The sequence below is a fragment of the Melospiza georgiana genome, chromosome Z (assembly GCF_028018845.1).
Source record: "Melospiza georgiana isolate bMelGeo1 chromosome Z, bMelGeo1.pri, whole genome shotgun sequence".
In the NCBI taxonomy this organism is placed as follows: Eukaryota; Metazoa; Chordata; class Aves; order Passeriformes; family Passerellidae; genus Melospiza; species Melospiza georgiana.
Genome location: NC_080465.1, coordinates 72,867,391 through 72,892,008, shown reverse-complemented (window position 1 = coordinate 72,892,008; position 24,618 = coordinate 72,867,391). Strand labels below are relative to the sequence as shown.

General features: G+C 43.6%; 1 protein-coding gene across 2 annotated transcripts in view; it reads right to left on the bottom strand.

Annotated features, from left to right (window-relative positions):
* Window positions 1-24,618, bottom strand: part of CCBE1 (collagen and calcium binding EGF domains 1) — a 92,195-nt gene that overhangs the window by 14,468 nt on the left and 53,109 nt on the right. For both annotated transcript variants that reach the window (XM_058043926.1, XM_058043927.1), the window contains exons 3-5: window positions 6,488-6,540; window positions 1,212-1,346; window positions 387-524 (exon numbers count right to left, since the gene is read on the bottom strand). In XM_058043926.1, the coding sequence (XP_057899909.1) occupies window positions 387-524; window positions 1,212-1,346; window positions 6,488-6,540 (326 nt within the window). The remainder of the gene's footprint in view (window positions 1-386; window positions 525-1,211; window positions 1,347-6,487; window positions 6,541-24,618) is intronic.

Sequence of the window (24,618 nt, the reverse complement as noted above, 5' to 3'; positions counted from 1 at the left end):
CTCTTCATCTGGTAAGATTTTTTCCTGGGTCTCCCTAGCTCAGGACCACAAAAAGTTATAATCCAGGCAGGTATTGGAGCAAACTATGGCTTTTAGCAACTGGATCCAGCAGGAATGACCTCACTGAAGCTGTAATGGTAAATTTCATTGTTCAGCCATTCTGCCTCCCTAGGCGAAGATGCCTTCCACATCCCCCAGTGTACTTGTGCATTGGAGGAGAGAGTTTGGCAGAGCTGCTCCACAGGTGCTCAGGTGCCCAGAGAGCTGCCTGGATACCCCAGGAGCATCAGCTACATCCCAGCTTTGGAGCCCTGGCTCCAAGTATAGCATTGGGAACAGACCAACCCTTTAGGCATCCAGGACATTTAATCTGCACTAGCACCTGCCTTTATCTCCTTTGGTGCATGTCCTGCCATCCTCCTCCCGGACGTAGCCTTCGTGACACTCGCACCTGTAGCTGCCCACGGTGTTGACACAGATCTGAGAGCACAGGGTCCCGTTGCTCATGGCACACTCGTCGATATCTGGAGAGGAGCAGAGATTAAAAATGCCCTGTAGCTGGAGGTTTCAGACCTCCAACACAATAAAAGACTTCCTTTAGAGGTAAAGAGAGATTTTGTGGTTAAACAAACAAGTAGTTGGAACACCACAATTGCTATTGAAGCTGGAGCCTTTGGTCTGGAGCTCTGTGCAAGATGCACTATTAGAATTATTAACACACCTGGCATTTTATCAGTGAACATTGTTTGAAAGTCTTCTTGCATTGAAAAGCTCTCATGCAAAGCTCAATCCTGGCATGGCAAACAACGCAGGGAGGGCAGGACTAGCCACAGCAGGACCACATGTAAATGATCCTGAATTATATACTGGCCGAGTCAAATCCCAAGGATTAGTTTTAGTAATTAGGCCTAGTGATAATGCTTCAATATTCAGTATATATGGCTCACAACCAGCAGGAGGAATTAAAGGAAAAATTACATAAGCCCAACACTTCAAAGTGTTTGGGTGTGTAAGTCTTGTTGTAGGTAATACCTCCTAATAATTTCAGGGAGATCTCCATCTCTCAATTCTTAACATAGTTAACTCCCACATTTCTTGTGTGATAATACTGAGAATAAGAAAGATTTCAGATTCAAACTGACTCCTAAAAGTCTGAAGGGAGCAGGATAAATCATTAACCAGGGAGGAGCTCAACATGCTCATCTACCCACCCAGGCAGTAAGGCTTTTCTCTGTTCCTGTGCCTCTCCCGATCATAGCGGTATCCAGGATAGCAAGTGCATAAGACTCTCCCAAAATTATCTGTGCACTGCTGTTCGCAGGGAGCTTCAGCACAGACATCGTAGTCTAAGGGAGAGGAAAACGTGGTTAGGAAAAATACCAAAGTCAGTAGATGGATGTAACTTAGATTGCAAACAATTCACCTCTCTGCTAATTAATATAAAGATGAGTTACATTGTTTTTAAGGACTCAAGGAACGTAGGTATAAAACATTCATGAGACATAAGCAAAGGAATATATTAAAATTGTAATTGCTTTTCACAGCTTTACCGTAATTAGACTATTTCTTAAAGCTGTTAAGCAAGAGTCACTTTTGCATTTGGCAGATTTTAGGAGTTCTTTTCACAGAAATATTAAGTTACCTAAAACATTCTTTTAGCTTTCTTCAACAGATTTTTAGGCCTGATAGCAACATTTCTATGCAGAATGTTGTGAAAAACCACGAGGTTAACTGCCAAAGCCAGGCAGAAAGTCTATCACAAGGAAAAGTTAATTACATCACATGTTAATTGTTTGAAGCCAGATATAACCCTTCTGGCAAACAGTGCATTGTTACAAACTCATCTCTCTTAACAGCTGCAGTGTGCAGATCAGGGTATGTCATTGAAACCCCAAAAGACTGAAGTCCCTATTTGAAACCCAAAGGAGGGAAAATCTGTTTCTAATTTCACTGCTGTGTAGCAGCAGAACTGAAGCCTCAGGGATGGACACCAGAGCACAGTGGGGTTTGACCCACATCCCTGTCCTGTCAGGGGCTGGATTTGGCCCCTGGCATGGTGCTGGTGGCAGGGCTGGGGTGAGGGACAGCTCCCAGCTATGGGTGTGAGGGTTTTGCAGCACCATGGGGAATATCTGCCAGGAGACACCAGGACCTCGAATGGCATCTGCTCTCAAAATCAGCTCGGGCACAGCCTGCCCAAGGTGAGGTTTTACACCAAAGCAAGTGGCAGTTCCTGTCACCATTCCAGAGAACATCACCCTGCAGAGAACATCCAGGTGGCTGTGACAATCCAGTGAGTGGGCACTGGGGGCCACAGCAGAAATATCTCATCCATGCCCCAGACCAAACCTGTCCAAACAAAATCTAAGTGGTTCAAGCAAGTTTCCATCAAAGCATGCACTGTGTTTCCATATACATAATTAAAACTCATTATTGACTCACCCTAATGACTACCAGATACCTCTGGGTATGGTGATTGTTCCAAACAATTAAAATGAGCTAAGAGATGGTAAAGCAAATGAAAACACATTTTCTGTACAAAGTATATAGAGTACATGCCTAGCACCGGGGTTAAAAGTGACAGCATGCCAAAATATGGAAAAGCACAAATTGAGACTTAACAAGATGCTGTATCTCACACCAGAACCCCTTAGAAAAAAAATGTACTGTTCTAATAGACATACTCCTGTAATAGTGCCAAGCATTCTGTTTGTCATCTCCTAAATAACAGACATCCCTTCTTTCCTTCTTTCTTCCCAAACTGAAGTCTGCCCACAGTGCTGTGGTGGTGAATGGCAATGCTAGGACGCCCTGCAGTAAACAGTGTCCAACAGTGCAGAGCCATGAAAGAAAATCATAACTCTTGCTTTCACACTGCTCAGTCTAGGGGTAGTTTGGACTCCTTAGGTGATGCTGGGCTGTAAATTCCTATTACATTTGGCACTACTAAATAGTCCCGGCTTTAAAGCATTGCTGGTATTTTTCCTAGGCATGGTTGCAATTTTTGTTTTCCACTGAAACAAAATCAGAGTGAGAACAGGACGGTATGTCCAGCACGGGGACGAGCTGCTCCTTACCCAGTGTACCCACTCAGGTGTGGGACTTGGCCTATTCAGAGCAGAGGCAAAACAAGCTCTGGCCTCCCTGTGCTTCCGTGAATAGATGTGCCCCAACAAAATCAGGAAAAACAATGTTGGAAGGGGCCATCTCCCATCACAAGCAGGAGTAGCTATGCATAAACATTTCCTAGTTTTCCTTTTCCCTAAGGGATGGATATGGCTTGCCTAGTAGTCTGGTCCCAAGATGAAATATCCTTGCAGACAGAAAGCTTTTTACTCATATCTAATCCAAACTCCCCTTGCAGACACTTAGGCCCATTATTTTTGTCCTCTTTTCCTCAGCCATAAAGAACAATTTACCTTCCCCCTTGCAGCAAGTTTTCACATACCTAAAAACTCTTATCATGTCTCCCCTCAGTCTCCTTCTTTCTAGACTAAACAATGCCAGTTCTTTTTATCCATCTGTCGCCAAATTTGATGTGACCAGCCTTTGAACGTGTCCACCTCAGCACAGCTCCATCATGTCCATTGCCTCATTTACCTTCACACAAAGCTGCAGAAAGGTCTAGGAAGGACAAATATCCCTGCTGGTGGTCCCACACAGTCAACCCAAATCACACAATGGTTGTAGGCAGGTCCCAGGTCCAGAGCTGCATCCCCAGGGCTTTGGTCCCAGGTAACATGACTTCCCTAGAAACAGTTCTCTCAACTGAGATTAAACTAGGCAAAAGCTGCTGCACCACCTGTGCATGCTCTGCAGAACTGGAGACGAAATTTCCCTCCTGTGTTCAAACCCCTCGTTTGCCAGCCTAAGCAATGTGGTTTAGGGATGAATCAAAACCATACAATAAGGATCAGACTGTTCCAGACTGTAGGAAAATGCAAAAGCCAAAGCAGAATAACAAATGTCTCTGTATAAGTTTCAATGAACTCAGAAATGACAATACGGCACGGAAAGTTTACCAAGGAAATTTTTGAAACAACATTACTAAGGAAAGACCAGACTTGACTATAGTTGGCTTGTAATAGAGTATTTTACTCTGAATTCTTCCACAGCCAGCTCAGGAAACAAACCAGCAATAGGAAGGGCGGCCTCCAAAATAAACTACTCCATACTGCATCTGTCCCTTCTTCACTCTGACACCATGGGACAGGACCCAAGACTGGACGTGGCTGGAACAGTGAGTCTCCAAAGCAAAGAAAAAGGAGATCACACAGGAGAAAAAGGTGAGGTGCTGTTCTTTTTATCCACTTTGCTGAACAGGTGGAGCAGGAAGAGATGCTATGGAGAGAATCAGACGCACAAGTAACTCCACTCAACGTTTCCTGAGTATCCCTGATCCTGCAGCTGGAAGCCACAGTGGCAAGGTGAGTACAAAACAGAAGAAATGCAGAAACTGGAGGCAGAGACTCATACTGTACTACACTGATTTCTGTTGCTTTTCAAGGGCAGATGAAAAATAACAGGATGAAAACCAATAAGGGACGTGGACAAAGCCACAAGCCTTTGGGAAAGAGTCTGTTTAAGGAACAGCTGTCCCAGAAGGAGATTGGTGTGTTCCTCAGGCAGCTATAAAAGGGTGGAAAAGGGAGGATCTGTACCTCTGTCAACCCTCCTCCCTGCAGCCACTGCTAAATCATAGAGAAGACAGGGCTGGAACTACTTCTCACAGTTTCAATGTGCCAGTACTGGATTAAAAGGTGCAGATGTGCTCTAATAAACTCACATCTGTAATGCATTTATGTGTCTGTTTGGAGATATGGGTTTCATACAGCTACTCTGTCAAGATTATGCCAAAACAATGTGTGAAGAGCCAAGTGATGTCTTGTAACAGAGTAAGTGAAACGAATACTTCAGTGAATCATGTTTCTTGCCCCTACACCAAGGGCCTGAGATTGTCTCGGATGTTATAGCAACTGCTGTGGCCTCTGAAGTTCCAGGCAAAATACAGATAAAGCTGAAAAGGGGGAATGGAGAAACAAAGGGAGAGAAGCAGAGAATTGAATTAGGGGCAGAAACTCTCAGGTTACTGAAATGCAGTTGAAAGAGAGGATTGGACAAAGTCAGTGGGCACATAATAAAAGCTCCTTTCATAATCACCTAACATCTCAAGAGATGAGAATTAAAAGCCAAAGTAAGAAATTGCCATGGCTCTCATTTTATTTTTGCTCCTATTAATTCTCTTGCTGTATCCATTATATTCAGTGAGTAGCCAGTACATAAAATTCTTAAATCCATAGGAAAGCTGGAGGCCAGAATATAGAGTCCTGGCTTCTTTCCACCCTGAAAGGATTCAGGAATTCTGCCTCCAACACACACAACTGCCTCTTCCAAGTGTCTGTCTCGCACTGGAGCTGTCACCCATATCACACACGCTGAGACAAAACTCACAGCAAAACCATCAGATGAGGAACTATGTGTGAGCACCAATTTCACCCAAACCCTACCCAGCTCCTCCAGGCACAGGGTCATCATTAGCTGTTTCCCTCTTTTTTTCTTTCTGTCTCCACCCCCACCAGTCCACCAATTGTTTTAGTGTTTCTAGCCAGCAGCAAAGAAGACACAAATTAAAAACAACAACAGCAACAAACCCACAACAAACCCACAAGGATTAGAGTTTGAGTTAGAATCCCTTTTGGTTGGACACTGCAACTCAAAACCAGCTGATTCTCCAGTACATGGATTTGTCACTTTTTTTCCAAAACATCACAGTCACAAACTAGGAAAATTCTCAGACCAAATCAAGGCTTTCTATAATCAAATAGAAGAATATGTTGCCATAGATCAACTTTTTAACTTACTTGTTGTAAAAAAAAAGCTTTTTGGCATGTCATCTCTGGGCATTTGCTCCTGCCTGGTAGTTCCCGTGGTCCAACAAATTCAGAGCCAGTTTCATCCAAATCAGATCCATTTTTACTACTGCATATTGAACTATCCTGATTAAATCTGCATCTTCCTTGGCCCCTGGTGACAAGGAAGCCACACCCATGGGAAATTACAGCAGGACTAACTCACTGACTCACCCTGTGCGCTGACAAGTCAAGTCAGCTATACCATATCCGAGGGATAAAAAGGGAAGGGCATCATCCATGAGAGGTGCTCAGAGTGCTCCCAGCTACCCAGCCAAGGGCAGAACATGTTCCTCTGTCTGCAGAGCAGCAGGTCATGGCACAAGATCTGTGCAGCCATGTGTACTTAGGGGAGGATCAAGGTTTGGAATGCTAAGCAGCACTCTTGGAAGTTGTTGATCTTTTTATTTTCCCAACAATTTCTGGGTAACAGCTCCTCCCCACACTGATACATGAGATATGGTGAAGCCTGTGCTTCTGTCAGGTCGCTGTTCCAAACAGACAATGTGGAGAAGATGGCAGATAGGGAAAGACAAAAGCATGGGGACATGACGTGTAAGAACAGTGAAATCACATACCTTCAGGGATGCACTGTCCAAGAACAAACTTATAACCCTTACAGCATTTTTTCCTGAAAAACAATAAAATAAATAAATGAATAAATAAATGTATTCTCTATAGATTCGTGCTGTCTTTAGAAACAGCCATAAGTGGATTGTGGATGTGACGAACCAAACAAGACAAGGATCTTGGGCAGCTGGAGTTCAGCATTACAGAACACAACAGGGAAATGCACCACCTGGCCCAGGAGGAATTTCCCATGGCAGCATGTCCAGCTACTTCAGGAGGCAGAGTAGCCCAACACTGACCCACCCAACATCCCAAGTAATTTCCAAAATTCCTGCTCTCTTGTGTTGTCTGGCTGTTGTCTGGGCACTTCAGTGCTGTCCAAATACACAGCTCAGGTCATTATTTTCATGGTACAGTCAAGGCTGTTTTGAAATATCCATCACTACATGTGAATCTGCAGGAAGGGGTAAGTCTCAGTGAGGAGTACACAGAGGATATATGTTATCAGTCATTTCTCATCTTCTAATAGACCTGGAGGAGGTAAACTCAATATATTCGGTACTTCAACTGGAGCAAGGGAGAGTATCTTACATAGTCCGAGGGACAAAATTGCAGGGTGGAGCCAATAGGATCAGACAATTTTTATATGCCTATGACATGAACGAAGTCTGAATGCTGAGAAATTACTGTTTCTGACATACTGGCCAGTAATGACATTTAGGCATCCAGCTAAACCTGCTGGTTTTCTCTCCAGGCATCAAACCACATTCAGTCACCAAGGCTCCCAGCAGCCCTCAGGAGCCTTTACAAATGGCTGTGTGCCTTATCATCCTGAGAGTCTCTCTGCAGGGACCTAGTGACTTTCAAAGGGTCCCAGGTTGGTGACTACCAGGACTGCTCTAAAAGCAAAAAAATCCCTGTTGTTCCGTGCATTATTACATTGAGTATACATGAATCTGGGGTGAATCAGTATTTTACAAATACACAGTTTTTTCATGCATTGTGGAAATGCATGAAAACAGGGAAACCATCCATTCTGTCTTTTCCTTTGAATCAATAACTAATGCAGAAGAATGCTAAAGCCATGTCAGTCACTGACACTACACCACCCTGGACAACATGTAGCCATCACAAATCATCATTATGTTGAATTTAAATTAGCTATCAGTTGCAACTGATGGCTTAAAACAAACAATGCATTTCTCCAAACAATGTAAAAACAAACTTTGGCTCCCTATTTTACCCTCTTCCTTAAGATTAGCTGGAATATAAATTATGCCTAATGAGAGTTGAACATCTGAAGAGGAAGCCTTGCTTTGTTATGCAAACAGTGGTGCCTCATTAGACTTCTCTCCAAACACTGCTGTGAAGTTTTATCTGCAAGACAAACAAATGCAGGAGGAACGAGTTCAAAGGTGCATTGGGGAGGCTGTTCACAAGCTGCAAGCCCTGCTGATGGCTTTCCAAGTGCACATTGATCTCCTTCCCTCTGCAGAAGAAAAGAGGCTTCCTTGTAGCTGCTCGTCAGAGGAAGATACAGCCCAGCTTGAGAGGGCTGGGAGATGAGAAGGAGAGGAGGACATCCCTGCCATGAGATGCTGACCTGTGGGGTTGTGCCAGCCAGAGCTAACCAGTCACAGGGAGCAGCAACTTCCATAATTTGTACCCTTCTCCATGGAATTCCCACCTTTTTTTCAGGTTTAGGACCAATGAGACCTGTGTCAGCAGATGATGTGATAACCTGCTCCTGGGTAAGGGGTCACCTGCTGGGACCTTGCAGCAGCTGCCTCTCTGCTCTCAGCTTGTCTGGTCATGGCTTTTGGCTGGATTAATTTGCTTTCTTGTGGCTAAAGTGAGGTTTTATTTGCCTAGCTGGATTCCCCCAAAAGCCAAACTAATTGCCCTGATCAAACCCTTCTCCCACAGCCATACATTGAGATCCCATCATATGCAAAGTTTCAGCCATTAAATGCTGCCCTGGCACCCTGATATTGCACAGCCTTGTGCTTTAGCTTTCACTTAAAACAACCAGAAAATCACGTTCCCATGGCTGATATCCAAGTGTTTGCTGAAATCCCTCCCTCCAGCAGCTTCTTGCTGCAATGGGTTCCACAGTAGGATGAGATGGTTTTCAGAGTCTCTCTCAAATTTTTGTTGGAATTTTCCCAAGCCTTACTGATAAGGGGATTTTGAAATATTCTCTAAATGTGTGAAGATTTTTCTTCATTGTGGAAGTTTTAAATTATACTTAAAGAAGTGTTTAGAAGAGGGATGCCATGAATTCAGACCACATTCCACATGATAATCTCTTCCCAGTTGAAAGTTACAGAACTCTGCATTAGTGCAGCCTGTACTCAACAGCACCCTTATCAGCATGATTTCGCCAGGGAAACTGCTACTTTAGGGTTAATGCAAAGGAAATACAATACAATACCTTTTTCTCTGAACATTACATTGCAACCCTGGGATTCTTGCATGCTTTAGCTTTCTACATTCTTAAAGTGAAATCTGTCAAAATGATGGACACACGAGCATTAGCAAAGGCATTTTAATAGCAACACTCATTTTCAGACGTTCAGGCTGACATGTCTAATCAACGTTGCACAGCAGCAATCTCGTTGTACATAATGAGAGGTAAGAAGGGGTTCCTACTGATAATTTTAGCTACTGGATAACTTTCAGCAAGGTGGTTGCCATGCAGCTGTACATGTGGCCATGCATGAAACGCAAACATATGGCTGTGGGTTTGAAGCTCCACCACTAAAACCTGGAGCCCTGGGGAAATTAGGCTGATTTGTTAACCTGAAATCTGATTTACAAAGGATGAAGCTTCTGGCAGACTTTTATCTGTTGCAGCTTTAAATGGGGTACTTCAGCAATTAAAAATGCAGTAACTTTTGATTCTCATGCAATCTTCACTCAGGAATAAGAACAACCCCAAACTGACAGAAGGTTTGGGGCACCATGATTTTTTTAATGCAACATTCAGCTTTTGGGGTTGTAAGAAAATCCGTAATGATAGGCACACCCCCAAAACCAAGTTATGCCTTATTTTTTCTGGCGGGTACCTGATGGAGAAAGAGGGAGACATTGTGCTCCTACCCTCTGCTCTGGAGTTTGAGATGTTTCTAGAAGACTAAACGCCAGAAAATGGGATTTAGGGTCAAACTTTTGATACCAATAAATATACCTGTGACTAGGCAGATCTGTGGCAGACAGTGGCAGATCTGTCTTTTTTTCAGGATTTGTGGCCTATTACCTTGCAAATTGAGAGAGGAGGTGAGTTTTCCAGGAGCTCCCCTGTGTCCCACCACCCATAGCCCCCTCCCAGAGTGCCCAGAACACAGAAGGGTGCATCAGCACAGCACCCCTGCCCCATTCTGCAAAGCAGTAGCTGCTTGATAGCATCGCCTCAGACAGGCAGGACGAGAGGCAAGATGGGAGGAATGCGGCTTAATTAAGCCACTGCTTTATTAAGTTAGCTTATCTGGCAGCCATCAGCAGTAAGTCATCCAGCAAGGACCATGTTTTTTCCCCATAATTGCTTCCACCTGGCGCAGAGCTGCCGTCACCCCAGCCCACCTCCTGCTCTGCACGGGACGCCGCAGCGATGCCGGAGACACCGAGCAGGGCAGGCTGAACCCAGAAAATAAATACTCTGTGTGAGAGGGGAGGGAGTCACTCAGGGTCCTACAGCTGCTGAAACTCTTCAGAAATGCAAACAATAACAGGATAAACATTTTAAATTATAATTAACCTGTATCTGTTTGCAGTAACATGGCAGTGAGTTGGGTTATAACAACAGCTGCTCCGTGCGTTTATTGAGGTTTTGGAGAGGCAGCTCTAAATCTCTGCCATGAGTCATGCTGAAAAAGATACATGGTCATCATTTAGTGATAGAAAAAAGGGAACACAAAGGGGAAATGCAAATAGAAGATGAAAAAATACATGTTTTATGCTGGTTTCAGACTAAACATAATATGTTAAGGAAGCTCTTGCTAAAGATGTCAAAAGTAGAAAGAGAAGAGTCTGCTCTAGGAAATATTATCCTCCTAGGAGCAAAGCAGACACAGAAATCTCTATGCTGAGCCTGAGAGTGAGTTCTTAGGATAAAATACTGCCCTTGCTTTATCCCTAAAATGCTGCGAGGCAGTCAGTGAGCAGGCTGACTCCTGCCAGACAGAGGTAGTTCAAGAAGAGGAACTTTACCTCCCAGTTACTGGGGCTAGGAGAGAACTCATGGAACAGTTTCTAGAGCTCAGCTGAGACCTGAGGTCATGCCACTGGAAGATGAAGCTACTCCCTAGGTGGCCAAGCAGGTAAAATCCCTACTCTCCAAAACACTCTTTCTGATCTATGAATATCAGATCAGTTGCAATTTAGGGGGCAAAAGAGATGCTTAGGATTTCATACAGATTTAAATAGATCAGCACTGTTCTTTCAAGTTGGTACAGGTAGAAAGCAATCATAATACACTCAAGAAATGTCTTTAAATAAAAAAACAATTACCTATTGGGGAAGGGGAGGACTTTTTTCAATACCAGACTTCTTCAGCCTAAATCATAACTTGAACTTAGAAGAACTTGTGCTGTGTTCTGAAGACCTGCCAGTTACACCTGGCATGGTGTTTTTAATTGCACAAAGGGTCTTTGTTAGATCGCTCTCCTTATTGTTCCTGCCCAGTGTTTCTTTTTTGATCACGCTGGCTTTGAGAAATAAATGGTGTAGCAAAAATGCAAATGTAAAATACAGAAATGAAAGCACAAAAAATAATTAGACATCTATAAATGCAAGCCAGTGAGGTACGCTAAAAACAAGCCTAAAAAATCCCAACCAAGCAGCAAACTCACTTTTCTTCCATATGAAATCCAAATGAGCAACAGGTTTGTCTGCCAAAGCACACACAGACAAAGCCCATCTGCAGCACAAGTGCAGCAGCTCAGTAGCTGTGCACAGTTTCGCCGTAATTCACATGGAGAGAAGATTTATGTCAACATGGTGTAAAACTGAAGCAATACACTTTATTTTTGTTTGCCTTTCTGTGGGACACATACCGAAATCTTGAGTAAGAGGGGATGGCCTCCCTGCAGACACTTGCTCAGCATACACTTTGCCACGATTTCCAGACTTAGTCCTTTTTCACAGTTTTGTAAAGAGATAATTTATGTTCACACTGGGTGTAATGCAAGGTCCAAGGCCAGCCCAAGCCCTTCCTGTCATCATCCCAGCTGAGGGGAAATAACCCAAACACAGTGAAGTCTTCCAATACTGCAGCACCTATGAGTGCTGCGGGTACCTGTGTGCTTCTTTATTTCTCTTAACTGACTGATCAGAGCAGGATTTGCCTGAACAACCCTGGGGAACTCAGACCCCTGAGAGCAAGCCACTGCAATTTACTAGCTGATTTCTGTAGAAGTAAAATTTTCAGTGGTAAAAGCATTGCCTGAAACCAACTCTTGTTTTTTGTTAGCTATTAAAGTCAAATAATTTTGCCCACATATAATGGTTTTCTTTCTCTTAGCAGGGAAAAAAAACCAAAACGCCCTGCTATCTGCTCTTTTGCTCAACTCTGGCTATTAAGACAGATACCAGAAATGAAATCACATTCCAGTCATTGCTAATGGGAAGGTTTTGATAAGATTCACAGTTCCTGGACTTCTCTTGTGTCAATGCTAGCCAGGGACCAGATCCTCCCCTGGAAAAAGCCACATACCTCTCTTGACTCTAAGGAACTGTGCCAGTGCTTACCCTGGGAGACCTGACTGATGCTCTTGAAAGCTTTCAGACACGCTCCTTGGCTGCTTCTTACTGTTAACTGACCCCTTCCCTCCTCCAAGTGCTGTTTCATGTCATCTTTTTATGGCCCAAGTGATTTTTATGGTGGCAGAGCATAAACTGTAGCTCCTTCTTCTCAGAAGAGAACTTCCAAACAATTATGATGGTTTACAGCCCCTGCTGAGCACAATATTTGTGAATGCTTCATTCCTCTATAGAAGACAAAAGAAATGCTTTGAGTTGTGGGAGAAGCCCTCTACCCTGCATGGGTATCAGTGGGGCTGGGAGGCACTGACCTGCATGAAACTGAAAGATGCACAAAAACAAAACCTCACAGGTCTCACAAATTTAGGTACCAATATAAAAGTAGGTTATTTTTGTAGAAAAACCTGGGCCTCTGTTCTCCACGGGAACAGTGCAGGACACCTCTCCCAGTGGGGTTTGTGGTTTTACTTAAGTAAATGAGATGTGGTGAGGTATTCAGTAGTGGTTTCAAACAACATCAATGCAGGGAGACCATTCTCCCAACACATCTCCCTGCATCAGCAGATCAGCACTCCCAAGAGACCATCTTTTTTGGACTTTCTTAGGGCTTCAGGATGCAGAGAAAGGGGTTGATGTGAAAATCCTGCAGGCAGCCACAACAGAGAAACATTTCTCATGAGCTTCTGTTCATTGCAGAAAGAGCTGGCAATTAAACCTCAGCTTTCTATCTCTCTTCTGGGCAGAAGAAAAAGACCTTTGGAAACGTTTCCCGTGATCCTCCCTTTCAATGTGTAACTTAAAGATGCTGCTGTTGTGAAACATAAAGATGCCGTTGGGATTTCCACATGAGCCACAGAGACCACGGTTCCACGCTTTTGGGGAAGCAATGACTCTGTGCAACAGGGCCAGAACCAACAATTTCCCTGGTCGGTTCCTGGCCCAGCCAGAGCCACGGGGCTGCAAACACATCGACCAAGCACAGGCTGATCAGCATCTTTTTCTGCAGAGCAGACCAGCTGGCAGCACTGGTAACCATCAGGGCCTGTGTCTCACTTAGCATACCAGTGTCCAAAAATGACTGAATAAAAGTCTGCTTGCAAATGTCCCCTTAGGAAAGAAGGAAACTCTCAGCAGGAAAATGTTACACAACTTTGAAAAGGTAATGACCTCGGCCACCACTGGAAAAGCCATTTGTTGGATATTTTACATGTAATGCATGTAAGCATCATCCTCGAAATCACATATGAGATCCCTTCAAGTGCTAGACTGTACTTTCTTCCGCTCTTTCCTGGATTTTTATTTCATAGTTGTTTTTTTCATAACACAAGGGAATGCTCATGTGGTTTATCACTAGACAACATGTCAAAAATAGCAGAATGATTAAATAAAAGGCTTTTGACTGTTTTCATCTGCTTAGACTCAGCTGTCAGCTTTGTCTTGCTCTCTTTTCTAACAAATTTTTTTTATTTTCTGGCATTGTACCAAGAAAACGATTTTGTTTAGTTTTGCAGGTGAAGTTGGTATGGATTCTGCAGAATCCAAGTCAATGTTTGACAGGTATGAAATCTGAGGGGAAGAAAAGAAGGAATTTTATACAATGATAGCACTGTTTGCATTTAATAAAAGGTCTAATGAACTGGCAAAGTATAATGCAGGCTCATAAATATATAGTCATGTCTATGAACAAGTAGCCTACTAAATATCAATTTAAATGATCCAAGATTAAGCTTGAGTTTTAAAATAACTCACTACTTTGAGATCTAAAGCACGAGAATCGAGCAAAAGTCCTTTTTTCCACCATCTCTGACTTCCAATTAGAGGACTACGAGCCAAATTTCCTTCCAAGTCTGTAAGTAGTATGTTTTGCTGATGGCACACATTCAATTATTTATCTAACCCAAGGTGAGCCAGAGTACAGGACTAATCACAGCACATCTGTCCTGTCTCTTGGATTTTTTAAACTTCCATGACTCTTCATTTCGTAGCTCCAATTTCCTACCAAGTGTCCATGTGAGATAGAGAGCAATAAATTCCATTTCATGAGGGAAGGCAGAGCCAGAGCAGCGCTGCGAGGAGCTGCACTCATGGGCTGGCTGCTGTGCTGGTGCTCGGTCGCTGGAGTCAAACAGCCACTAATTGCTGGCAAGCTCTCAGACTTACTGAATCCAGCCCAATGCAGCCCTGTTTATATAGCATCTCTCATCAACAAGATCACAAAAATGCTGCCTAAGCAATGTCTAATAAACTCCTTTAGGTAAACAGCAAAAGGAAAGCTCCTTTTACGCACGCATGCACAGAAAAACACATCACACAAACTGTGCCAGGAAGTCAGATCTCTAAAGCTGGATCTCCAAACCGGACATAAATCCCAATTAACCTTCAGAGACAAGCCAGTCACTCTGTCTACATTTACTTACTGGAGTGCTGATATTAAAGGGCCTGATCCTGGTTCTGCTGCAATCCCTGGCAGCCTTGACAGGAACATGTGTCAGATTGGGAACAGGATCTGACCAAGGCTCAGGATGGTGGGTGAGGACATGCTCAGCTCTGAGGATGTGCTACAATTGGACTTCTTGGAAGAATAGTTCTAGAAAATCACTAAGACATAAACGTGATCAAGTCCTGCTGACAGTTGTCTTTGAAACAGTTGCAAGACTCATCTTGGTTTTGATGGATTTGGGATGTGACATCTACCACTGCTCCTGTACTCCCCCCCAGGCACAACATCCATCTACACCTTAAACCATCCATCTGCACCCTAGACACAGACCTAGACACTTAATCCAGATATTTGATAGGTGTTTTAATTTGTTTTTTGAATGGTTTTTGAAATTCCACTCCAGGAAAAAGTAAGTAAATAAGTCCAGCCAGGCTAACACTTCCAACTTAAATAGCCTAAAAATGGGGACAGCCAAACACAAAGCCTTCAGCTTTTAAGAAGTCAAATAGCATGGAAAAACACTTGAAGAAAGATACATCTTCGAGCGCTTTTGAGCTGTGATTAGTCCTATACTCTCCACACTGACTCTCCATGATGTCCAGACGATATTGTGGTTTCCATCACTTGGCTGGAAACTGACAGGGGGAGGATGATGTCTGCATTTGGATACTCTGCCTCTCTGTGGAAAGCTCATGGTGAAAGGACAAGAGGCATGCAGGGCACAGAGGTTTATGTGGATTGCTCCTGATTTCTGGCACAATGTGAAAATCTCAATGGTTACTCCCCACACCATCTACAGATAAGGGGCATGTGATGGCTCCTCTCTTCAGAGCGCACTTTGTGCAAAAGGCACAAAGCAATCTAATTTTATACATTGTGAATCACATAAGGATGCTTAACAACTCCTTATGCCTATGGATTTTTATCCTTCCAGAACTGGCTTAGAGTCACTGGGGCATGACCCTGCTTCAGCACAGCTGAGGGGATTTTTAAGGCAAGGTTTCAGCCAAGCAACAGAAACAAAACCCCTATAATTTTAGAAAAATAGATTCACAGCATAATTTGAGTGGCAAGGGACCTTTGGAAAGATTGTGATCCAAGTGCACCTGACAGCAGAGAACTGCTCAGAGACTTGCCCAGATGAATGTTGAATGTCTTCGGGGATGACATTCTCATTCTCATTCTCATTCGGAGATTGAGATTGCATCACTTCTCTGGGACCCTCTTCTGAGTGTTTAACCACTTCACTGCCCATTTTCTCCTTTATATCTGCTTAAAATGTCCCTGCTGCAACCTGTGGCTTTTGTCTTGTGTTGTTTTGCAGTGCACCTCTGATGAAGATCTGGCTTCATCTTCTCAATACCCCCAGTATGTCTTCCCTGTAACTACCCATTAGTTAGTGGGAGACATCAATTAAATTCACCCCTAACTCCCTCCTCTCCAGACTGAGCAGACACAGATCCCTTGGGCTCCCCTTGAATACAGTTTGCTCCAGCCCCTGAGCATCTTGTCTCCAGCTTGGTGAGTGTACGAAACTTCACATAATCAATTCAAAAATAACATTAGCAGGTATTCTTTAAAAATAAAAAAAATTGGATACAAACAAAAAACTTAAAAAAAAAAAAGGGGGAGGAAAAAAAGGGTAATCTGTTAAATTCCAATTAAATTGGAGCTTTGGTCCACAATCACTATTTTGTCTCCACACTTCATCTCCAAATAGAAGTTTAAAAGAAGAGAAGCTGACAAAGAAGGTAGTAAAACTTGAATGAAATACAAACAATACTATTTTTTTTCATTAAAGTATTGTCAGCAGAAGAGTTGGCTGGTTATCATCACTATCTAAGCAACAAGAACTTGAAGCTGTTTTTTTAATATAATTTCAACATCAATAGCAGCAATGGAATTAAGTTCTTAGTGTAAGCCCTTGGAAATATCTATAAAGATATTAAAAAGATAATATTTCAAGTGTTCACTGATCCAGATGTTTCTCTCTTTTTCCCCTCTGTTTTATTGTTCCCAGAGAAGACCTTATAAATGCTGAAACTGCTTATTAAGTATACAGACTTAATGAATTGGACAAGGGAAGAAATAATTCTTAACATAACATGTTCACAAGTCAGACCCATGTTTATTGTCAACAGAGATGATAGCAAAATACTCTCTGTGCAGAGAGTAGTCTCTTTTAGGATAGAGTCTGTCTCCATGAACCACTTCCAGCATACTGGAAAGATTAATTTCTAAGACAACGCAGTATGAAAGTTTGTTGAATTATGTAGTGATGCTGTACCCTGGCCCCAGTGCCAAGGCTTATTTTCAGAGCCACACATCTGCAGGTTATTTGTTGCAGGATGGGGTGGATGGAGCGAATCCTTAAACAATTTCCTAAGTAGAGAAGCATTACTGGAACGAGCAGTTGTTTACATGGTGTCACTGGAAGGCCTGGTATCTGGGATGTGCCTGGATAGCTGAGACTACTCCACTTATGCTGCAGTCAGCAGACAGTGAGAAGTTCACAAAGCAGCTTTTTGATGTGGCACCCAGCTCCTCTGTTCAAAGTGGCAGGAGCAGGAATGCCATCCAGCCATGGGCTGCCGTGATTTTGGCACGGAGTGAGGTGCCCCTTCAAAGCCAGTGCATCCCACTCTTTAATTTATAAACAAATGAGTAACTAAGACAGTTCTAAACATAAAAAGCAAAGCTATTTTCAGAAACTTCCCCACATTTCCCCACCATGCTGTGTCCTACACAGGGCTCAGCTTTCAACCCAGCCTGAGCCAATTGCCTGTTGGCCATGTACTAATTGCAGGAGCGATCACACCATGCCCTAACTGATCAAACCACTGCCCCACTCCCTGGTTTGATAGCCTAATTTAATGGGACTGGCATTGGCTGCTGCTCTTCTTTCTCATTCTGCTGCTGGAATATGGTTTTAGCTCTGAATAACCTGCTGAGGTTGAACACAGGACTTCAATGAGATGCTGAAATGCTATTGGGAAAACTCACCCCCATTTTACTCTGTATACTTGATATTTGCAGCCATGTTCCAGTTGAAAGACTCTCCTCCCCCCTAGTCCCCTCTAAACCACTGCCTCAAAAATAGGGATGAGGTCTGCTACCAGGCATGGCATCCAGGCAGCCTGAGGCTGCAGGATGAAGGAACATTTTGCTCTGGACAGCTATGAAACACTGAGAGCAAAGAAGCAGAAATGGGCCAAAGGAAATTGGACCTGTTGTGGGGCAAAACCTTGCTGCTGGGACAGACTTCTTCTGAAGGCAAAACCTTTTGGGATGCACAAGGGAGGTGAGAGGAAAGGTCACAAACCCAAACCTGGACCCTCCCATCCTCAGATGGGCAGTGAAGATGTGGTCCCAAGCTGGTGAGGGTGGCTTGTGATGGATGCATGGAAAGCCTCAAGCATTTCTGAGAGGAAGCCTGATGGCTTGCAGCACTGTGCAATTGCCCTTGTATTAATTACACCTCCCATTAAAATGGGGTCATGTTTTCAGATACTGATGCCTGCAGGCATTCACCAAATTTGTATTACTTCACCCTCTCCTAAAACCAATGCACTCTGGGGATGACTCTGCTGGAGCTGGTGCAGCAGTTCCAGTTCCAGGCAGCAATTCAAAGCTGCAAGTGCTGGAGTGACTCTGGCATTTGGAGCACCAAAAAGGGCTCAACATTTGGGCTCAAAAGTGAAAAAACCTGACACCAGAGTGAGAACAGAGTCAGGGTTACTGACCAATTTACCCAGGAAGACTGAGTAGGCCCCTCAGTTTGTCCCATTTCATCAGGTTTCCCCTGCCTGCAGTTCATCCTGGACAACTGCCCTGCACACCAGCCCAGTTGTGACATTCAGTGGTTTTGTCTGTGACTGCAAGGTCTTTTCAACTCATTTGCAAATGTTTGTTTTCTTCTAGTGATGGGACTTTGCTTTGTCTGCCTTACTTCCGTGCCCCAAGATGAGGGCAAACATCCTGCTGGGTGTCAGTTTTAAGACGTGCTTTCTGCTGGTCATGTTCTTGTTTGCCTGTGGGAACCCTTCTCTCCCCATTACTTTTGGTATCAGCTTTTGGTATTTCTCTCACAATGTCACTCTTTTGATGACTAATTTTGGTGGTCTAGGTCAGGCGGCTGTTTCTTGATAATGCTCAGTGCCACATTTCTGGTTCTTCCTTTACCATTAGTATATTTAAGGTATTACAGCATAAATATCTTGCTACTGTAATGCCTGTTCATACCTAGGAAATATATGGAAAAATGGTCCTTGTGGTAGGACCTGGGCCTGCCTGCACAGCCCTCACTGGAATGGCACCATAAAGCTGAAAATTTGGTGTTGGTAAAAAAAGTTATACAGCTGCTATCATATGTGCCTTCATTTCTGCTAATGCTTTATTCTCTGTACAGTATTTAAACATCTTTTTCATGTCACAGCAGACATGGCTGAGAGGAGGCTCAGGAAAAACCACGACCAAGGTCATAGGCAAGAGTCATCACCTTCATCTAAAGTAAGCCACCAGGGAAAGTTTGGGTGATTTCTTCCTATTAACTTATCCTCCTGTAATATGTTTCATGCTGTGTCATTACTAAGCTTCCAGAAATTTTCAAGCTGATGTTGCACTTAAATAAGTAAATACAAAGTGACTGCTAAGGAAGTTTAGGAGATAAGAGAGCAGTATATTTTTTCTGACTGGCTTATTATGACTGGTGTAACTGGGGGTGACAGTCACTTTGGCTCTCCATGAGTTAAATTCAGTTCCTCCTGGAAAATGGAAGATGTGTCCAAAATCGGTCTTGCAGGTAAACACACTGTACACTCAAGGCATCTCAAGGCACCTGTCTGTGCTAGCCTGTAGAGACAATGCTAAATTTAGACCTGAGGCTAAATCAGTATCAGTAAAAACAAGATTATAATTGCTAGATTCATCCCTCAGAACGTCCATTTTGAGTTTCTGTTCCTCTCAGAATATACATTTTGTGTCACTTTGTACTGCTTCTGCATTACCACCTATTTATCTTATGCAATACTTGTGCATTGCCTTTGAGTACACTGTTCACACTAGAATACTTTTACAGAGGTAGTATTTTATGCAGAATAAAACAAACTAATTGTTTTCTTTCCTACTCTATTCACAAGTTGGTTTTTATTTCTGAGACACTCCAAGGAAGAAAATCCAATATTTTTACTGGCTGAGATATCAATCTGATTCTGTAAGGCTGTTTGAAAGCACTATAATATAACTGGCTCACTCTAATATATTTGGAATAAAGTTTTGGCATGTGGTGTAAAGCAGACTCCCCCAAACCCATGAGTGCAAACAGCAAAGTGAAATCAATACTGTGTGCATTCCTTGAGAAATTTCACCTCGCTTTGGATTTTTTTCCCACCTTTCCTACTAATGAAGTGCTTGTTCATCAGTGTTACAGCCCAATGGGCACAGTGTGTATTACAATCTCACCATCTGCATCATTTACATTCCCAAATGTGGAATCTCAGCCAGATGTCTGACTTATCTCCAAGGCGCTGACTTCAGACATATGGTTTTTATTTAAATGAATCACAATACTAACAGAAATCCAGTATCTATTATCTGTCACAATTGCAGATAATAACTCAGAATAAATTTAACTTGAGCTTTTTATTGTTGCCCACATAGACAATTCTGTGGATGAATCTCCTAAAGTGCAATAATAAAAATCAAATGAAAGTTAAGTCACAACGTTAAGCAGAGTAGTTCATTATAGGAGAAGTTTCAGATTCTATTGCAAACAGAAGAAAAATGCACAACCATTAGTAACACAGAGATCCTGAAGCAATGCACGACACCGAGACACAATTCAATGCCAGGACATTAAGTAACCCCAAGCCATAGTTCTGTTAATTCCTTTAAGGATCCAGCAAAACCCAGTGCACTGGTGCTTGGTACTGATGATTGCCATCAGGTGTGGGGGGTTCATAACCTGAAAACAGCATCACACTCTCCTGTTTGCATGCAGAGCTTGAAGGTTCTATTCAAAACTTGTGTGGTGTTTGCTGGCACAAAATAAAATGCACACTTTCATTTAGAAATGTGTCTCTATTATTTTGCTCTGACTTGGATTTCTGGACCTTTCCACACTCTTAATTAGTAGTGGTAGGAGTAATAATATGTTTTTACTTCCATGATGTTAACCACTAGGGTATGAATGTTGCAAATAGAAACTAAGTTCAAAATAAAGAAAATTGATAGTTCCTTACTCTGATTCTTTTTCTTCCCACTTTGATAATTCTATGATTCTTATTCCTTCAATTTGCTACCAAATAAACACCATTCTTTACCTTTCACAGAAGAAAAGTATTGATGCTTACACTATATTGACATCAAAATGTGCCTGTCACAAACCAGAATCCCAAATCCTTATGCAAACCCTGATCAGAACAATTGTTTTGGACTGAATGTATTTTCAGCTATGACAGGATGCAAGGACAGTGTGAGTGCAGGAAAATCAAAGCCATCACATTCCTTATTATAACTGTACACAATTTCCTGTGAAATAGATGATTTTCATATCAAAACCACCATGACAGCATGCACAGGGACAAATGTGCACAAGTACAGGTGCCTCTGTCTTCCTCAGGGAGGGACAAATGCTTCTGGAGAGCATCTCATCCTGGTGGTGGCATGGCAAAACTCCTAAGCCCAGCGCCTTGCTTGAGACATGCAAGCAGAGAAAACCTGGACTTCAATGCCGCAGATTTCACCAGAGCCAAATGATTTCTTTAAAGTCTTTCAGAGCTCCACTCCTAGGGAAGGTGATCAAAGGCCATGAAATGATGAAATTTGCACCAAAACCAAGAGGAGGAGATGGCCTCCTTGCTCACTCTGCTGACAGTGTCCAGCCACGTCCCTTCTGGGGCGCGAAGACCCCACAGAGGCACCTCCTCAACCCCGAGCACCCCTATGCACAGATGCATCGCCCCATGTGGGAGGCTGGGAGTGTGCCTGTGGTTTGACAGCCAAGCATTGTGAACCCAGAGCTCCCCCAGAGAGGGGTCAGCCTTGAGGGAGCTCCTAGGGGAACTCTGTTTGCAGAGCTGGAGACAAGGGCAGCCGCCCCCTCAGCTGTGCAGCTCCTGTGACTCTCCCTGTGGGTTCAGCTGTTTCCTAAGCTAGGGAGAGTGCAATACTAAAACATCATTGTATCTGGACCTCTCAGGAAACCCTTCCAGAAATGGAACTGGAAAAAACCTCCAGACTACAATCATGCAATTAAACGCTGAATCACAACAGAGAACCACAGAAGCCCAGTGAAAAATATGCTGGCATGTGGTTAATGTTGGCTTTTCTTAATCTGTGAATGCCAAACCCCTTTGTATGTTCACCAGGTCACTGTCATGTGCAACGGTGACTTTATTTCTCACCACTCCCTGAACAACAAACTCCCTTTCAGTGCTGCTTGAAGCCATCAGAGATTATGCTTGTCTGCCTGCACATTTTCAGCCAATGTCCAACTTAACTACTTCATCTGCCAGAATGTTTTAACGATGCAGTCCTGCAGAAGATGGGGTCAGGGCACCACATTGAGACACCATGGGCTGCTACGGCAGCTCAGTGCCAGCCCTGAGAGGGGATTCTGCACCATCCAGAAGTGCTGGTGGATGTTTAAGGGGGGACAACTGTAAAACACAGGCTGGGGTGAAGAATAGTGGGAATTGGCTCTGCAGTCATTATGTCTGGATCTTTTCTAGCCCAGTGTGGAACATGTATACCTATGACAGGGTCCATGAATAAACCCCTTGAGCTGAGGGTGCTCCACCCCCAAGCACAGACCATAACTAGCCTGATTCTTCTCCAAAAGCTTGCGCCAGGAAGCTTCAAGCACTGCTCTGTTCACTACCTGATGACATGGGTACTGGCCTCACAGGCAAACAGCTCGAATCTCTGAATTTTCATTGATTCAATTCACTGCTCATGAACAGTGTAGTGCAGTAATGCTCAAAGGTGCCCAAGCAAGTTTTGAACATGCTAGCGTGGGCCTGGAAGTGGGGCAGCTGCCTGAATCCATCAGTCTGCCCAGACATTGCTCTGTGCTGATATATTTCCTTGTTCTATGGTTTTGGGGACAAAACAGGGACAATAGGATTTTTGTTTTGCTTTTATTGTTATCACCACAATGACAGTAAAGCAGCCACTCTGATTAGTTCCTGCCAGGGTATGATCTTTGGAGTAAATGCTGCTGAGGATTGAAAAAAGTGGCTGATAGTTTTGCTTGAGGAGCAAGCTCATGGCTTGAGATTGCCCCCTTTAATATCACCTATGCAATGCACAAAGTCCAGCTGAAGCCTCCTGCCCTTGAAAGCTGTGCAACTGTTTAGGTGTTGTCTGATGCCACCACAACTGTCCTCTATGGAAGGATGGGCAGGACTGGTCTGCCCTTCCACGAGTGATAAAGCAGTTAAAAGAACATATGAGGTCTTATAAAAATGATGAATTCACTTTCCACAGAGAGTCCGGTAAGTTTTATGCTGCTACCTACAAAAATGTCAGCTGCTCAATTTCTCATTGGGATTTAGCTGTTGCATTTTGACAGCAATGGAAAAGAACAGCAAAATGGCCAAATCTGCTCTTATTAGAGCTGGACAGTAAATTACATGCTCTGCTCCATCCACAAAGAAATGTTTATCAACTGCTGCCAAAACCCACAGCACCCTGGTGTTTCCTCAGGCTTGCCTTCCATTCCTACAGCCACTGAGGAGGCTGTTACCCTTGGGAAGTCTCATTTAGAATAAACAGTTCTTTATGTTCATTATCGTGATTCCCAGAGAAAGGGCTGGGGGAGCTAATTAGCAGCTAAGCATGACGGGGAGCGCCAGGCTGGACCCAGAGGATCTGCGAGTGCATTCTCCAGGCTGAAGAGCTACAGCAAACCTCATGACTCTTCCTCTGGCCTCAAGGATCCCTGGGCTTTGAGCTGGGTAATTTCTTTTTTTTTTTAGTGGGATGACAACAGTTCACTGGAGGAGGGCAGGGGAGAAACCAAACTACAGCACTGTGTCAGGAAATGACTGATTCTAAGAAAAATATAAGATGGACCTGGGGGCCAAGGCATTCCCGTTCCTCACCAAACAGTGGTGTTTGCAGATCAGACTTGACTGACTTCTTCACAAAGGCAAAAAGGAAACCAGAAGCCCCCAAGCACTAGTGTTTTGGGGGAAGCCCAGTTTGCATTGTTTGGGGTTTCTTTACAGTTCAGTTCAGCCTGTGCATCTGTTTGTCTCTGGTTCAGTCTCACCCCTGTGATGATGGCAGGTCCAGCCAGGCTCAGTGAGCTTGGAGCTCAGGTGGGAGCACCCAGCCATGCTCACAGCCTCCTCACCCACAGGCACCGAGGGCTCTGGACCAAGGGAGCATCTTGCCCAGCTGCCGAGGCTGGGGGCTCATGCCCAGGGGTGCCCAGCTCATTCCCCTCATCCCAGCACACCAGAGCTCCTGGGCCTGGCAGCTGTAGTCCATCCTTCAGCCAGTGAGGGGAAAACAGGACTGATAAGCACCCCTTCTCAGAGCAAGTCTGCTTTAAGTCCAGCAAGATGAAGCATCTTGCCAGTTGGGGAGCTAGCCACAGACTTTCCCAGTGGCACAGATTTTTGGTTCAGCTTTCTGCCTTCACCAGAGATTTAGCTCAACTTCTAAAAGTAGGGGTTAATCTCCTCTAGTCAACACGGCTTATTAAGAGATCACAGTAATCCCTGTATGGGTTCAAAATCAACAAGTTAAAAATGTATTAACCTATGCAACACTGTGGCAGATTAAAAGAAATTTTGCTTGTGCTGCGGCCTATCTGTAAAGTGGGGCTGGATTTTGTTCTGCTGCTTGTTCTTCCTAAAAGAGCTGTTTGATAAAATACAGCTTAATTGCTGTCTAATGTTTTTCTAACAGGCATAGAGATTGTCTCACTTC